This window comes from Primulina tabacum, chromosome 14, assembly GCF_025594145.1.
Source record: "Primulina tabacum isolate GXHZ01 chromosome 14, ASM2559414v2, whole genome shotgun sequence".
Classification (NCBI taxonomy): domain Eukaryota; kingdom Viridiplantae; phylum Streptophyta; class Magnoliopsida; order Lamiales; family Gesneriaceae; genus Primulina; species Primulina tabacum.
Window position 1 is genome coordinate 16,650,761 of NC_134563.1, and position 19,337 is coordinate 16,670,097.

At 37.6% G+C, this 19,337-nt stretch overlaps 1 protein-coding gene across 1 annotated transcript; it reads right to left on the minus strand.

Annotated features, from left to right (window-relative positions):
- Positions 1-16,695: 16,695 nt before the first annotated feature.
- On the minus strand, positions 16,696-18,115 carry LOC142523811 (uncharacterized). Its single transcript, XM_075627540.1, has 3 exons — positions 17,938-18,115; positions 17,177-17,416; positions 16,696-17,027 (listed from the first exon to the last, which is right to left on the minus strand). Exons 1-3 carry the CDS (start codon positions 18,113-18,115, stop codon positions 16,696-16,698), a joined length of 750 nt encoding a protein of 249 aa, XP_075483655.1.
- Between the last annotated feature and the right edge of the window lie 1,222 nt (positions 18,116-19,337).

A 19,337-nucleotide genomic window follows, 5' to 3' on the forward strand; every position in this document is an offset into this window, starting at 1 on the left:
GCCAACCAAACTTATTAAAACACCTCAAAACATATTTTTAACCGTATCTTAGACAATTTTGCCCCTGCAAACCCTAATTGACTATTTACCCATGGACCTTAAATTTTGACCCGAAGCCAACCAAACTTGTTAAAACAGCTCAAAACATATTTTTAACCATATCTTAGACATAAATTCGATCCCAGGAAATAAATTTCTATACTTCGTTTTAAAACTTGGACCTGAGTCCCGGTTTTAATCCGAAATAACTCGAAACTCAACCAAATTTTCCCAAAACTCAAATCATGGCTTAACCACACTCGAACAGACCCTAAACAAAATATTCCTAGCCATTAGGACCCTCGAAACTCGGCTGGAACTTGTTGTACCTATCGGTTCTTATGGAGGTCGAAACCCTAGCCTCACCATCCACCATAAACTCAAATCTAGCCCAAACTAGTCCGGACCAGACCTGAACCAGACCAGTCGAGGATGTGACTGGACCCTACTAGATGGATTCAACCTAGGCCTAAGGTCCCATGAAAGTGGCCGTGCGTGAAATTGTCGGATTCGATCCACTCAAGCGTCAGCCTCCCTCAAAATCATTATCTCTTGCAACCATCTCTAATGACTCAACACGTTTTAACCATACATAACAAATAATACATATATAGGCGCATGCAATTTTAAAATAAATCTTTTTAGTAAAATAAGTTAGGTAAAATCTTTTGATCATATATCGTTAAATCATAAAACTTTTCATTATTTATCGTTTTGGGTGAATTTTGATCCTTGAAAGTGAATAGTTGTATCCTCTGGTTGACTGATAAGTCTTAGCTCACTGTTGCGCATGGCGACGAGCACTAGGCACCGACGTAAATGGAAATACGATCTTTGGGCTCCCTCTGAGGTCTTCTCCCTCACGATATTCCCAATAATCATATATCATATCCTTTTTGTCACAGTCAATTCACATCCTTCAAAATATTTTTCTTTTCTTTTTAATAATAAAATATCGCGCACTTTCTAAATTCTTAAAATAACATTTTAACATTAAAATTGTACAACTTTTTCATAAATTATAAAATCTCATATTTTCATCATAAACATTTTAAAATATTATTTAACATGTATTATGATTTTTCGGCACACTGCCAGTCCTTTCGTACTATTCGGGCGCAAAATGACCATTTTACCCTTGGACTAAAAAATTCTCGATTTTGGCTTTTTCTTACTTTTATTGACTCGAGCCTATCCAAAATCATCGTATAAGCTTAAATTTGTCCTCTAATATTTTTCTTAGACGTAAACATGAGCCTTTCGATTTAATAACTTAATGACTAAACCATGAACCTTTTTTAACCCGAATAAATTCAAAACTTAATATTTTCTTCCCAAATTTTAAACATAAAATTTTCATCCCTAAACTTAACATGACACCTTAAATTACACTCATAAACATTTCTTAGACGTAAAATTAAGCTCCACAACTAATTTCCTAATTTGTTTTAAAACTTAACCGTACGCCCTAGTTTTAATCCGAATCGACTCAAAACTTAACCAAACTTGAACTATAGCTTATTAACACCTAATCATACCTTATGCAACCCAAATCAAACCATATAAAACCCTTGGAATAGCTTAGAATGCCTATTGAATTTTCTGCACAATTGATCAAACCCTAGTCCAAGCCAACTTTCAATCCATCGAGCCTAGACCTTAACCATCATGTCCAGACCCTATGTTCCCATTCTAGGACCTATAGGAACCCTTAGAACTCTACTGGACCAGCCTCTACAGTCCTAGAACTTAAACCTTAAACCCACGCCCCTACAAGCCTTAAGCGACCCAATGCGATGTACAACCTTTATCCTTCCTTTCCAGCCCTTGCACAGCCCATCTAGGACCATGAATAGAACCTATTCGGACCCATGAACATGTCCCTGTAGTAGCTAACAATCTGCTTCTTCCTACAACCAAAAACGCAAACTCTAGTTCCTAAAAACCAAATTTTTGTTCAGCTCTTGCATCCTTATTTTCCAGCCCTTAAACATGTATCTATGGAGCCTTAAAAATGTTGAAGGCTCCATAGATACATGTTTTCAACGGACGATTTCAACATGTTTAAGGCTCCATAGATACATGTTTAAGGCTCCACAGATCCTTTGTGCATCATAAGCATGTTTTTAAATGCATGAAAATCAAAGTTTTAAGCATGTTTTTGAATGCATGAAAATCAAAGTTTTAAGATGTACAAGCCATAAAAACCAAAATAAAAGGAGGGTTTCATATTATTAATGCAAACATGATTAAACACACATAATATGATTTGACTGGTGCAAAAAGAAGGTTTAAAAACGTGCCTTTGCGTTTAAAATGCTCGAAATACAAATACCGAAGCGGTGAATATCGGTGTTGAACGAAGGACGATTTCTATTTTTTTCTACCCTTTCACTTGTGAAAACCACACCAAAAACCCACATTGGTATCCAAGTGAGTCGGGTGATTGTTGTTGAAAGGAAGAAGGAGGAAATAATTCGAAGAGCGAAGGAGAAAAAAAAATCAAAACTTCACTTGCCCAAGCCAAAGGATCGGCCGGCGCTGCACTATATCCTTTTCCCCTTCAAAATAACGTAACTTGTGTGTGTGTAGGTTTTTTAAGAGTGTGTGAGTAAGAATCTTTTTAAAATAATTTTAAAAATTTTCCTAAACACTTAAATAATGGGCTTAATTAACTTTAGTTTTTAATTAATAAATTAGGCCCTTTACGATTTATAAAATCTTTTGGCCTCAAATTAAAAGATTTAAAAATACTTATTTCCAAAAAAAGCTCTTATAAAATAAATAAAATTCCTTGCTCCATCTAATTAATTTAAATTTGACCTTAAAAAAAGCAATAATTCTTAAAATATTTAAAATAAATGTTTTCTTAACTAAAATAAAAATCTAACTTTTAAATATTTAACATTTTAATCGTTTCAGGTCCTCCGTCCCCGGCCAACCACCGATATTCATATGAAAATCTTTTAAATTATGAAACCAAGCAAAATTACAAAATTAATCATTTATTCACTCAAAATATATCATCCATGCATCTAAAACCATTTAATTAAAATATTTTAGCAATTTAATAATTTTCATGCATACGGTTTACGTGCACTGATTTTCGAACATTACAAATCCTCCCCCCCCCCCTAAATAAAATTTTGTCCTCGAAATTTGCCTAGTCTTGATTATTGAAAATCTTAGGCTCCCTAATTTACCTTATACTTAATCTAATCGACTTAAATTTCGCACTCTGTCACCATTTCATATCATGATCCCGCTCTAAATCTCGTTATAAAATCGAACAGTTATATGTCACATCAGAACTAAAGATAATAACATTCCATTTACAAAAATCTTAACACCCAAGGAAAGAAAAACCTTAATCAACCTTCCAATATAATTGCTAATTCCATGATCATTATGGCTAAATCCTATACCAAATCCCTCCATTGATGAATCACGCTAAAAATAAAATTATAGTGATCAAGATGTTCCAAGGTCCTACTTACCCGATTTATGTGCTTAGAATCCTTAAAATCCAATCTTAATATTCACAAGGTAAATCATTGACTCAAAAATTATCTTTCCTATATTGGAACTCGAAAATCGATCCATGGAGCTTTAGTTCCATCTATTCTCATAAATCTCATAGTCCACAAAACCTAGCATCCATTAAATCATAAATTATGTACCTAATAGAACTTACGATATAATCCTAATACATATTTCCAATTGATCCCAAAATAGTTATCCCTTAGTAACCATTGTACTCTTATCATCAATTCAGAACTTAGGTTCCTAATTTCATAATCCCAAATAAATATTTTATGACGCTACAAGTTGTTTTTAATAATTTTAAATATTTCCCCAAATGAATCCATTCTTATGAGGTTTAGTGACAAAGTTAAAAAACAGAGGTTTCTAAACCTTAGAAATCATAGCAATCGGATTGTCAACCCAAAAATGAAATTATTTCTTTTTAATTTACTTCCCCAAATTTCACAATTACCTCGTAAAGTCGCCAAATAATATTTTTCTCAAACCTTATAAATCGATGCTTACGAAAATTATATGAACTCCGATATTCTTAGTTTGTATTCCTCGACTCCTTCAGTAACATTACTTTAATAGTCTTGCCTAATATCCCAGTATAAACGAATTTCGTTTACTGATTTTCTCCCTTCGTCATTTGTCCCCTCAGTTATCTTACTTAAATTCTGGAATCTACAGTACAAAGCTCCCAAGCTTTCCGATACCATAGCAATCGTTGAACCCCAAGGTATTTGTATCTTACTATAAAACCAAAAATAGTAATATTGTCGATTAAATCTTATTTCTGATATTTATATCCTTTGTATCTTCACGTCATAAACTTATAACTCCTATAATAAAATCGTAATAATACCCAAAAATTATTAATTCAACGAATCTTATTTTCTCATCAACATTGCTAATACCCATATTTCTTGTTCCTCCTAGAACATCCTCATACTTATATATATGTCTAATTTCCTCAATCGTAATTCCTTATGTAATCCTTAATTTGTAATTTACTTGCTGACTACATTCAAATAAACTCTTTTATTTTTCAGTAAATTGCAACCTAAATACCAAAGCTCTCGTATTATTCGATTAAGTCTAACTTATCACATTCCTAGCTCCTCAAATTATCGAATTTAATCCAGCTCCCATAGATTTCGAAAATTGCTAAAATTACCCCATAATTCTACTAAAATTTGCAATCAAGACCCAAAAATTCTCGAATTCCCCAATTTAGCCTCAAATTTTTGCATTTTAGCCCGCCAAGTTTTCGGATTCATAGAACTAAGCCCCTATATTTTCGAATTATAGCCAAATCATCCTCCATATTTCCAAAATCTTGCAATTAAGTCCCTCAAAGTATTATAATTTAATCCGTAGGTTCATGATTCTTAAAAATTCGACCCACAACATCAACTTCGAAATTATCTTCCTACACAATGTATAATTCGAAACAAGCAGTCCTAAATCACCAAGTTCAATTCGCCTCAACTTAATCTTAGGTAGTGCAAAAATTCGAGATTCACAAAACCCAAATTCTCCTCACGTTTTTGAATAATAACTGTACCCACCGTCCAAACCACGTAACAAAACATGCGTTTAATTTAGAAAAATGCTACCTCCAAATCTCTATATCGTAAAAGCATTTTAAAAATTTTCCGGCTTTTAAAATTCAAATCAGTAAATACTCACAAACTTGAGGCGTGACACAATCCTTTCGGAAACATTCACTCTGATACCAACTGAAACTTCCAGTAATTTTAAACTTTATAATCCAACTAAATTTTTTTAATTTATAAAATTCGAAACCTTTAATTAAAATCCACATAGATTTTTAAAAATCGTAAATGCATACATATTTCATAAATCATCAACCGCCAAAATCATACGTCAACATTTAAAATTAATCCAAAATTGAACTTCAAAATAAAGCATAAATCTCTAAATATAAAATCCTCAAAATATATTCGTAAAACTTTTAAATGCTAAATAAGTGCGAAAAATAAATGTCTCTCAGAAGTGTACTGCCAGACCCGATCTACTCAAGCGTCAGCGCCTCTCTCAAAATCATCATCTCCTGCAACCATCTAAACCTAATGAGTCTAATGACTTAGCACGTTCTAAACATACATAACAAATAATACATATACAAGCACATGCAACTTTAAAATAAATCTTTTTAGTAAAATAAGCTAGCGTAAAATCTTTTAATCATATATCATTAAATCATAAAAATTTCTATTATTTATCGTTTTGGGTGAAGTTTGATCCTTGAAACTGACTAGCTGTATCCTCTGGTCAACTGGTCAGTCTTAGCTCACCATTGCACATGGGGACGGGCACTAAGCACCGAAGTAAACGAAAATACGATCGTTGGGCTCTCTGGGGCTTCTCACGTAAACGGGCTCCCTCTTGAGCCTTCTCCCTCACGATATTCCCAATTATTATATATCATATACCTTTTGTCAAAGTCAATTCATATCCTTCAAAATATTTTTCTTTTCTTTTTAATCTTAAAATATCGCGCACTTTCCAAATTCTTAAATTAACATTTTAAAAGTAAAAATTGCACAGTTTTATCATAAATCATAAAATCTCACATTTTCATCATAAACATTTTAAAATATCATTTAGCATGTATTATGATTCTTCGGGACACTGCCAGACCTTTGTACTACCTGGGATACAAAGTGACAATTTTACCCTTGGATTAAAAAATTCCCGAATTTGACTTTTTCTTACTTTTATTGACTAGAGCCTATCCCAAATCATCGTATAAGCTTAAATTTTTTCTCTAATATTTTTCTTAGACATTTCTATTTAATAACTTAATGACTAAACCATGAAGCGTTTTTTAACCCGAATAAATTCAAAATTTAATATTTTCTTCCCTAATTTTAAAAATAAACTTTTCACCCCCAAACTTAACATGACACCTTAAATTACACCCATAAACATTTCTTAAGCGTAAAATTAAGCTCCTCAACTAATTTCCTAATTCGTTTTAAAACTTAACCATACGCCCCGGTTTTAACCCGAATCGACTCAAAACTTAACCAAAATTGAACCATAGCTTATTAACACCTAACCATACCTTATGCAACCCAAATCAAACCATTTAAGATCTTCGGAATATCTTAGAATGCCTACTGAATTTTCTGCACAATTGATCAAACCCTAGTCCAAGCCAACTTTCAATCCATCGAGCCTAACCCTTAACCATCATGTCCAGACCCTTAGTACCAATCCTAGGACCTAGAGTGAACCCTTAGAACTCTACTGGACCAGCATCTACAGCCATAGTACTTGCAACCTTAAACCCACGCCCCTACAAGACTTAAGCGGCCCAAATCGACGTTCAACCTTTATCCTCCCTTTCTAGCCCTTGCACAGCCCATCTAAGATCATGAATAGACCCTATTAGGACCCATGAACCTGTCCTACAGCAGCTAACTGCCTTCTTATTCCTAGGACAAAAAACGCAAACCCTAGTTCGTAAATACCAAATTTTCGTTCAGCTCTTGCATCCATATTTTCCAGTCCTTAAACTTGCATCTATGGACCCTTAAACAAGTTTCAAATCATCCCTTCCCATATCCCTATCATGGCAGCCACTTTTTGCATCATAAGCATGTGTTTCAATGCATGCAAATTAAAGTTTTAAGATGTACAAGCCATAAAAACGAAAGTAAAAGGAGGATTTCATATTTTTCGTGCAAACATGATTAAACACACATAGTATGATTTGAATGGTAAAAAAAGAAGGTTTAGAAACGTGCTTTTGTGTTTAAAATAATCGAAATACGAATACTAAAGCAATGGAATGTTGGTGACTAACGGAGGACGATTTATATTTTTTTCCTACCCTTTCGCTTGTCAAAACCCCACCAAAAACCCACATTGGTATGCAAGGGAGTCGGGTGATCATTTTTGGAAGGAAGAAAGAGGAAGAAAATCGAAGAGAGAAGGAGGAAAAAAATCAAAACTTAACTTGCCCAAGCCAAAGGATCGACCACTGCAATCTATTTTTTTCCCCTTCAAAATCACGTAACTTATGTGTGTGTTTTGGTGTGTGTAGGTTTTTTAACTGTGTGTGTAGGACTTTTTTAAAAATAATTTAAAAATGTTTCCTAAACACTTAATTAATGGCCTTAATTAACCTTAATTTTAATTAATAAATTAGGCCCATTAAGATTTGTTGGAACATTTCATGTTCGTAATCTTAACTTTGATGTTAACAAAACTTGCTATTTTGTTTCTAATGATTTACCTTAGTTCGCAGGAAGCTGGAACTGATCAGGCTTCGAACTGGTTAGTTAAATGAGGTAAAACTGAAGCTATCGAGACGTAAACTGAAAACACTAACTGATCAAACAAATTGAAAGCAGCTCAACTGACATTTCAAAGAACAGTTCAACTGATTGTCCAGCTGATAAGTGGTTCAGCAGAAGACCTTCAGAAGCCCGGCCATCTGAAAAAGAGTTCAACTGATGAAGAACCCAGATGACCAGTTCTGTAAGGCTTGAGATTATTAGTCTTCATTGACGTGAGATTCGGAAGATATGAGTATGCATGATATAAAATGAGAAGCACTAAGTGAGATGGGAATAGGAAAGACATGGAAAAAGATGAGAAAATATTCAAATAGTTGTGAAGGGCCGAAGCTATGACGCACATGCACGAAGAAATGCGCGCATATGCGCGACACGTCCAGAAACATTGGCGCACATGCGCGAGATAAGGCGCCATATGCGCGACACCTCCAGAGACTTTGACGCACATGCGCGAGATGAAGCGCGCATATGCGCGATGTGTTAAGATTTGCATTGCCTAGACCAGTAGGTCTCACGCATATGTGCGGGTGATGTCGCGCATATGCGCGAGACGTGTTGCTTGAAAATGATAACACTTGTCCTTGCCATGCAATATAAGGGATATGTGTCTTCTTTCCTTCCCATTTCAGCTGAGGAATACCGAGAAGCTCCAGAGAAATTCCTCAAAGCTTCAACTCTTTTAGGACTTTGATTTTACAAGATTCAATCATCCAAACGTTAATCCGATTTCGGCTTTGAGCTCCTCTCTTCAAGGGCTGCAAGAGAATGTAAGTTTCATTCAATTCCTGCATGATTTGAGATATTGTGATTGAGGAAATTGTGAATTACACTAGATTATGTGTTCTTGTGAAGTTGGTGATCGTATACTCGTAGTCGGATCGAAGAAATATTATTGTATGCAATTATTATGATTTTCAACATGTCTTGAATTGGAAATATGGAGGTTTCAGAATTGATATGAGTTTATGATGTATAGAGTATGAGGGATATGAGTTGATGATATTGATTCTTGTTGTGTGAGTTGATCGGTATCGAAATAATACGTCGTTATGCCGTCCAAAATGTACCGAAAATGAATATTGTTACGTACATGTATGGTTCGGTAGTATCGTCGCATTGGAGCAGTTCGACTCCATGTGTAGACACTCGATACAGACATGACCGAAATCTAGGAATGAGATGTACCGTTACCCCGATTGGGAGGGTAGGTAACAGACAACGATGTCTTATTCACACCGGGAACCCTAGAGTAGAGTCGAATTGAGTCAGGACATGATTTGATTGATATTGCATGTTTATATTGATTTGGTTTCATAGACTATGGAACCTATTGCTTTTGATATTATTCATGATAGTTGTTTCATGATTTATATTTTGTTTATGCATGCATACCATGTTTTATACTGGGATTGGTTCTCACCGGAGTTTCCGGCTGTTGTTATGTCTGTATGTGTGCATAACAACAGGTGAGACAGCATCAGGGTCACGACCGAGATGAGATCGAGATAATGTGGTGGCTTCGGACACAGAGGACTGCTAGTGGTTATTGTACTAGACTTGTACTACTTATGATTTGGAGATTGTATGGTATGGAACTTTAGTTTGGTATGGATGTATTAGGACAAACCCTGTATTTACGTTTGTTGTAATTAAATAAAGAGAATTCTTATGCTTGGTTTATACACATTTGATCTAAAGTTAAAAGCAAAAATTTGACCCACGTTTTCTAACAACGATCCGATTAATCCCGTAAAGAACTGAGTTAAAGCCCGGGTCCCCACAAGTTCAACTGAAAGAGTGAACTCCATTCAACTGACGAGTCAACTGATTTTCTCAGCCCAACTGAAGATCAGTTCAGATGACCAGTTAGGAACATCAATTAGGAATCAATTAGTTGCAGATCTACACAAGCTTGTCTAAGTGGATTCCAGCTACGCACAAACATACAAAAGTATATGTACGATCAAAGTTACAATAATGGACATTGTAGCTAAGATTAAAGCCGAGAGAGTCCTGGAGGCATGTTAGAAAAGTCAAGACACATATATCAAGGAACACATTCAAAGCTGCAACGAGCACATGTGATGAGTCTTGGAGTACGGTCTCAATGCCTCTATAAAAGGCATGTCAGAAAAGTCAAGACACATATATCAAGGAACGCATGCAAAGTTGCAACGATCACATGTGATGAGTCTTGGAGTACGGTCTCAATGCCTCTATAAATACAAGCTGAAGAGCATCAGCAAAGAAGATATGCATATACTAGAGCGTGTGAGGATACAAAGAAAGGGCACGCTTAATGCTTATCAGCTTTGAAGAAGCAATCAGCCCAGAGGAAATACTTCAAAGTGTGATTGGCTTAATTTAGAAGCTTACTTCCCTCAGTGTGTGAGAACACCTTCGTGGTGCATTCCTTATTCAGTTCTCACACACGCTCACACACCACCACTCAAATACAGTCTTGCACAAAGATAATAAACTTGTGTATGTAGTCTTTGACACACAGATGTTAAACAAGTGTTGGCTGAAAAGTGCTGTCTGCAGTCTAGGCTAGGAGTTTAGTTAGGCAGTAGTGTAAGTCCTAAGCTGTGTAGGATTTGTACAAGTAGTTGTATAAATCTAAGTCTTCTAGTGGATCCTACCCGAGTTGGTGGAAGGGGTGACATAGGAGCAGTTGAAGTCTCCGAATATCCATAAATATATCTTGTGTATTTAACTGATTAGATATTGTTTTCTAACTGATTTGATCAACAAGAGTTTACGTCAGTTCAGTTTTCTCCATAACAGAACTGATGCAAGCTCTAACGGATTCCCTTACCTCAGTTCATCAGTTGTACACAAGCTACGATCTTTTAAAATATATCAGTTTTCTTAACGAAGGATTATTTCTAGTGTACATCTTCCGCTTGGTTTGTAAACCAAACTCGATCTAATTCATCAGTGCATACATTATTAGAACACGAGCTATTGCAGCTCTTGAAGAATATTTTGTTTGAAGCACCTCAAGGTGCCCAGTAAACGATACTTCAAGATTTATAAAATCATTAGGCATCAAAATAAAAATTTTAAAAATACTTATTTCCAAAAAAATCTCTTATAAAATACATAAAATTCCCTACTCCCTCTAATTAATTTAAATTTGACCTTAAAAAAGTAATAATTCTTAAAATATTTAAAATAAATGTTTTCTTAAATAAAATAAAAATTTATCTTTTTAAATTTTAACACTTTAATCGTCTCCGGTCCTCCGTCCTCGGCCAACCATTGATATTTGTCTGAAAATCTTTTAAATTATGAAACGGAGCAAAATTGCACAATTAATGATTTATTCACTCAAAATATATCATTCATGCATCTAAAAACATTTAATTAAAATAATTTAACAATTTAATAATTTTCATGCATGCGGTTTATGTGGACTGATTTTCGAACGTTACAGTTAATGAAGATAAAACGTCTACTACTCAAAATACTACTAGATTTTTTTTTTGTAAGCTCATTTTCGAAAATTATATCCTTATGCTTACATGCAGTAGTATCTGAAAATTTCACATTTTAAAATAAAATTAATCAATTAACAGAAAAAAATGCTGCAGTTTAAAAATTGACAATTCGTCAACCATCGGCATCCATTTTTTAAAATTAAAAAATTATGAAACTTGTAAAAATCCTGTCAAACATCAACATAATAAAAAGACTTAATATGAAAATATCTACAATCATTCCATCTCATAAACATGATGTGCGGAAAATACAGTCCTCGGGTTCGCGTGCGCACTACCAACTCTTCCTTCTCAGTCATCGGCACCTCCAAACTCCTGATCAACAGGCTCACCTGCATTATTCACACCTAGTGACTCTAAAGACTCAACACATCTGTAACGTTATAACGAGTACATATACTTAACATACAACAGTGAAAAGTACTGTAATAAAAATACATTTCATGATCTTAAAATCGTAAACGTAAACATAATAAATCATACGTGTCAAAGCCTGTCTCAACATATCATAATATACTTGTTCATTTCCTTTAATTGAATTTCATTATTTAGTTGTGACTTTCGTATCAACTCTACTCGATGGATCCATCTAAGTATAATCGTGGTACCCGGCGACGGGGACATCAGCGATAGTATTACCCATCCACTAAGCCTTGGCGTTACAGCTCATCGTATACATATACATATTCGTCACAACCAACTCCCTTTCTTCAAAACGTGTCATCATATTCATCACTTATCAAAATCATGCATATACGTAATTTTTCTTAAAATCAAGCAGGCAACGTATTTTTCATAATTTCAAAAAAATTCATATTCATGATAACATATACATTTAAAACATTTCAAATCGTGTTTAGGGCGCTGCCAGGACTAAAAACTAGACACAGGTGCAAAATGACCATTTTGCCCCTGGACCTCAAAATTTCGACCTGAATCTTACCAAACTCCTCTAAACATCTTAAAACATATTAATAAGCATTTCTTAGATATAAACTCGAGCCCATTACAAAACTTATATGATTCGTTTTAAAATTTGGACTGGGGTCCCAATTTTAACCCGAATCAGCCCGAAACTTAATCAAATCTTCCCAAATTTAAACCGTGACTTAAACCTACACAACCAGCACCTAAACCACTCGTTTCAGACCCCTTAGGACCTACGAACCAAGCCTGAAAGTTGCTGTAAATTTCCAGCGCACAAACCTCAAAACCCTAGTTGCATCTATACACCGATTCCTCGACTTTAGCCCAACCCAACGAGGACCTGCCCTGAACCCACCCTTCCTAGCCCACCTTTGGACCCTCATGGACCGATCTAACCCAATCTCACAGCCCCATACACGCTGCAAGATGCAACCATCCACTAGTCACCCAAATTGCCCCAACCGAGACCAAAACGACCACTCTCGACTTAATGCCTTCGATCGGCTCTAAGTTCACAACCAGCAGCATGCGAGCCATCCTAAGCCTTGACTCAGACCCACCAGGGTATGGTCCACGGCTTGGAACAACCTCTCACACCCGATGGCTCCATCCAAAACTCCCGACCTAGCGTCCACCGCGACTTCAACCCAACAAATCACGATTGGCCTCCAACAAAACATGAACCACTTGAGATTCCATCCCATTGACACATATTTTCTTGACGTAAACAGCCCCTTAGGACCCTCACTCGGAAGCCTCATGCACCAAGGTAACAAAAACGTGAGTTATGCAATAAAAGATGCACTTTTTATGTCAAATTCTTGCAAAAATGATACCAAATGATAATTCAAATAATTACCCATGAAAATACATATAAATCAGCATATAAATGGTGTAAATGATAATAAAAAGAGATACATCTCGTGCCTTAAAATTTGTGTGATCGAAACTTGAAGGTTCTTGCGTAGAACATCTGGTAATGATGATAAAAAGAGATAGATTTCGTGCCTTAACATTTGTGTGCTCGAAACTCGAAGGTTCTTGCGTAGAACGCCCATCAGAGAGGCAGAGAAGAATTTTTTCTTGAAACCTAGTAAGAAAATCGAGAGGCCGCTGTATTTTTTGAGACTGGAGTCTGCTGAGTGAGAGGGAGGGGCGGCCGCTAGGTGATATTAGGTTTAGGATTAGGGTTATAGGTTTTTAAATGAGGGATTAGTGTATAATGGGCTCTAATTACATTAAATGAGTTTAAAATAATTTTAGGGAAATTATGCAATAAAAAAACTCGTCAAGACCAAAAATACTCCCGAAAAATATTTCTTTTAGGTACATTTTTGAAAATATTACCCGCACCCTCAAAAAGCTCATCAAATCGATAAAATTTGCGTAACGGTTAAAAATATTACCCGACGAGTAAAAATACCCAACCAATGCCTATTTTCAAAATCATACTTAATTACACCATATATTAAATAATTATGTAATACAAAAAATTTCCTAATTATTCCCGGTCTCTGTTACTCGTTCGAGCACGAAATGCAACTTAAATTCCTAATGCATGAAATTTTAACTAACCATGAAACAAAAACCTAACCATGCAATAATCATGAAATAAATGGATAAAATCATTAAACACATATTTTAAATAAAAAGCCTAGATTGCATGCAGTCACGTTACGTAGTTCGAATTTCCTAGACCTTACAATTCTCCGCCCCTTAAACAGAATTTTGTCCTCGAAGTTTAAAACATACCAAATAACTCCGGGTATCAACTGCTCATCTCGTTCTCAGTCTCCCAAGTAGGCTCCTCCTCGGAATGATTCAGCCACTTGACTTTGATCATGTGAATCACCTTGTTCTGGAGCCTCTTCTCCATTCTATCCAATATTGGATGGGTCTTTCCTTGAAAGACAGGTTCGGCGTCAGCTGTAGTGGCTCATAGTTCAGCACATGCAAAGGATTCTACATGTACTTCTGCAGCATAGAGGTATGGAACACATTATGAACTTCCGTCATATTCGGTGGAAATGCAACTCTGTATGCGAGTGTCTCAACTCTTTCTAGGATCTCGAACGGTCCTATGAATCTAGGAATGAGCTTGCCCTTCTTCCCGAATCTCATCACACCCTTCATCGGTGCGACTTTCACGAATGCATGGTCCCCTACTGCAAACTCAAGATCCATGCGCCGCTGATTTGCATAACTCTTCTGTCGGCTCTGCGCATTCCCCATCATATCCTGAATCTTTACCACTAAATGTGCATTCTGACTGACAATATCTGGTCCCAACTCTGCCCTCTCTCCTATCTCATCTCAATAAACTGGCGACCTACACTTCTTCCCATATAATGCCTCATATGGAGCCATGCCAATGGATACCCGATAACTCTTATTGTACGTAAACTCCACAAGAGGTAACTTTGGCTCCCAACTGCCTTGGAAGTCGATTATAGAAGCTCTGAGTAGGATCTCCAAAATCTAAATCACCTTATCTGAATTTTCGTCGGTCTGAGGATGGAAGGCAGTACCGGCTTACTACCCAATGCCTGATGCAGACTCTTCCAGAATGTAGACGTGAACCTCGGATCTCTATCTGACACTATGGACACTGGAGTCCCATGTAGTCTGACTATCTATCTGATGTACTGCTCTGTGTACTTAGTCATGGTGAAAGTATTTCTGATTGGTAGAAAGTGTGCTGACTTGGTGAGCCGATCGACTATCATCCAAATGGCATTATATCCCCCAGTAGTACTCGGTAGTCTCATCACAAAGTCCATTGTAATGTTATCTCATTTCCACTCGGGAATAGGGAGTGGTCCAGCTTCCCTGCAGGTCTCTAATGCTCGGCCTTAACTTTCTGACATGTCAAACACTCGGAGACGAAACAAATAATATCCCGCTTTATGCCCGACCACCAGTAAAGAGACTGAAGATCTTATACATCTTCGTACTCCCTGGATGGATAGAGTATGGGGTGTTGTGGGCCTCGTTCGAGATATCTGCTATTGGGGAATCACTGCTAGAAACCCACAATTGGTCACGATATCTGATTATGCCATCCAAAACTGTATAAAACCTCCGGCCCTTAGCCTCATCCTTTTGTCTCCACTTATGTAACTGCTTTTGAGAAGTCTTCCCTGCTCAGATCATGTCCCTCAGTGTCGACTGTACTGTTAGGGTAGAAAGACTAGGGGCATCGCCCCTGGCATAGACTGCAAGCTCAAACCTCTGAATTTCTGCCTGCAACGGTCTCTGTACTGACAACTGAGCGATCACTGCATTCTTCCTGCTCAGGGCATCTGCAACTATATTAGCCTTACCCGAATGATAGCTAATGTCACAATCATAATCCTTCACTAGATCTAGCCACCTCCGATGTCTCATGTTCGGTTTTTTTTTGCGTTAAGAAGTACTTCAGGCTCTTGTGATCAGTGAAAATCTTGCACTTCTCCCCATATAAATAATGCCCTTCTGCGAATACTACTGCTGCTAGCTCTAGGTCATGAGTTGGATAATTCTTCTCATAGACCTTCAACTGTCTGGACACGTAGGCTATAACTCTATCGTGGTGCATAAGAACTGTTCCCAAATAGAGCTTCGAATCATCTATATAAAGCACAAACTCTCCTTGCCTTGATGGCATAGCTAGAACTGGTGTTGTGGTCAACGCCTAATTCATCCTGTCAAAACTCTCCTGGCACTTGGGTCCCCAAACAAACTTCATGTTCTTCTTCGTCAAGGCGGTCATAGGCACTACAATAGAAGAGAAACCCTGAATGAACATCCGGTAGTACTCACCCAATCCCAAGAAACTGCAGATCTCTGACACACTCGAAGGCACTGGCCCATCTCGGACAACCTCAACCTTGCTGAGATCAACCTCTACTCAATCTCAGGATACAATTTGGCCCAAGACTGTCACTCTGTCTAGCCAGAACTCGCACTTACTGAATTTGGCATACAGCCGTCTGTCCTGTAAAGTCTGCAGTAAGGTCCTCAGATGCTGACTGTGCTCCTCTCTGCTCCTCAAGTAGATCAGGATGTCTTCTATCAAAACTATGACGAACTGGTCAAAATATGGCTGAAACATGCGATTCATGAGATCCATGAAGATCGCTGGCATGTTCGTCAATGCGAAGGGCATCACCATAAACTCATAGTGCCCATAATGCATCATGAAGGTTGTCTTATGCACATCAGACTCTCTCACCTTCAGCTGGTGGTATCCTGATCGGAGATCTATCTTCGAGAATACTGATGCTCCTTGAAGCTGATCAAATAGATCCTCGATTTTGGGCAGTGAATACTTGTTTTTGACCGTGACTTTGTTCAATTCTCTGTAATCAATGCAGACCCGTATGCTATGCTGCCATATTTCTTCTTAACAAACAGTACCGATGCGCCCATGGAAAAAAGCTAGGGCGAATGAAACCCTTATCTAGCAAGTCCTGTATCTGATCCTTCAGCTCCTTCATCTCTACAGGTGATAGGCGATAGGGTGCCTTAGAAACCGGCACGGTACTTGGCATAAGCTCGATGGAAAAGTCAACCTCTCTGTCTGGTGGAATGCTTGAAACATCGTATGGGAAAACACTGAGGAAGTCCTTAACCACTTCGACCTCCTCTAGCCTCCGACTGACTCTGTCACTGTCAAGATACTGGCCAAAAATTCCTGACAGCCTCTCCTCATGAGCTTCCTCGCAAAGATGTAAGAAATGATGTGAGGCATATGCTGATGTTTGGCTGTCTCAAATATAAACGGCTTACCGCTGGGTGGTCGGATAGATACTGAACTTCGAACTAAATCTATGACTGCCTCGTTTTAAAAGAGCCAGTCCAAACCCAAAATAATGTCAAACTCCGGCAACAATAGCACAATCAAATTTTCCTTCACCGTATTTCTCTGCAACCGAAGCTCCAATCCCTTCACTAACTGAGACGTAAACATTTGATCTCCGGACGGAATCGAAACTCTGAATCCCAAATCCTTAGCCTCTGGTATGATCTCTAGTCGCTTCACAAATGAATCGGATATAAATGAATGTGTAGCTCCGGAATCTAGCAACGCATACGTGGCTATACCTGAAATATATATCATTCCCGCGACAAAACATACCATCAAATCTGCTCGCGTTGAAATTTAAGAAATTTTCTATGAAAATTATCCAAAAATCCTCGAAAAATTACTTATTTACGTCTAGTACCCAATCAAGAAAATCTCGGATTTTACCTTTATAAATTTCAGAAATTGCAATTTGGCCCTACAATTCTCGAAAATTGCATTTTTTTTCGCAAAAAGATTTTCGAATTTAGCCCAATAAAACCTTAAAATTCTCGGAAAATTAAGAATTTGACCCCAAAAATTCAAAAAGTTCGAAAACAGCCCTTAAAATTTTGATTTTTGCAATTAAGTCACCATACTTTCGGTTATTGCCATAAGGTCCTTAAAACCCTTAATCAATTCAAGTCAATCCCTAAGTCCAATTATTTAGAACATGAACCCTAATTCATACTAGGTTCTCAATCCCAAAATCATTCTCACAAAAATCATATAATCCATGCTATCAAGGTGGTAAATAAAAATCTTTAAGAATAAAGCTTACAGGTGATCAGTGTAGAGTCTGGCTCCGCCTCCTTTACAGGCATCACATAGGCCCTGCCAGTAGTGGGGCTCTTGTTCATAGGGAAATCACCTCTTTGTGGCCCTCCTCCTCGCATATGAAGCATTTGAAGGCTCCCCGCATACACTTGTCGAAGTGGAACCGGTTGCACTGCTTGCATGGCTACCTCTCTGCCGGCTTAGGAGCCCCTAGAGCGTGTGAAGGCCTTTGCTATCCAGGCTTCTTGAACTGTCTTAGGGGCTTCTGCTGCCCTTGATGCCTCGGTGTCCCTGTGAATTATTTCTTGTGTGGCTCTGACCTAGACTGGGACTGATGTCACTTCCGCTGCATCTCCACCTCAATGTCCCTCAAGGCCTGCTTCGCCTGAAAAGCACAAGTGGTGGCCTCATCATAGCTCGTCGATTTCATCAGCATAACTTCTTGGAGTAGAGTGGGTCTCAAACCATCAATGAAATGCATCAGTTTCTAAGCGGCATCTCTCGCAATAAGGGGCACAAAGTGACAGTCCCTGTCGAACTTCCTGATAAATTCTGCCACAGAAGAGTCCCCCTGACGGAGACTCATGAACTCCCTCGTCAGGCGACCCCTGACATCAGCTGGAAAATATTTTTTGAAGAAGATCTCTTTGAAATGTCTCCAAGTGAGATTAGCCAAATCCACCCATGAGCGGCTCCCTCCCACGATAGGGATGCGTCATCCCTCATCATGTAAGTGGCACACCTGAATCAGTCGCCATCCCTCATCTCTAGATACTGAAAATGTAGCTCCAATGACCGTATCCAACCCTCTGCCATAAAAGGGTCAGTGGTTCCCCCGAACTCCTTCGGGTTGAGCCGTCTGACTTGCTCATATATGTCTGTCTGCTGTCTCAGAGTCTGTTGTGCCTGCTCCATAAGTCTAGCAATACCCTCGAGTACACAAGTAGCTGCGTCCCCTGGCGGTGGCGGTGGAGGTGGGAGGCCTCTATCGACTCCAGTAGTATCATCCTGACGGTCAGTGCTAGGGGCGCGTCTGGGAGGCATGATATCTGAATACAGTCCAAATTCTAAACGTAACCCATCATGCAATTTCATCTAGTTTTTCAAAACATTTAATCCTTAAATCATGAAAGCAGATAAAGTAAATCACCGTAAAACATGTGTCATGAAATCATGCAGGTGATAGCATTAAAACATTTAAAAAACTTAAAACATGTAAACTTACAGATTTAAGCTTTAAGAATGAGCTGTAGAAGATGACGGTGGCACAACCCTACACAGAACCCTTTCTCTGATACCAATTGAAACATATGCTACTCAAAATACTACTAGAATTTTTTTGTAAGATCATTTTCGAAAATTATATCCTTATTCATGCATGCAGTAGTATCTGAAAATTTCACA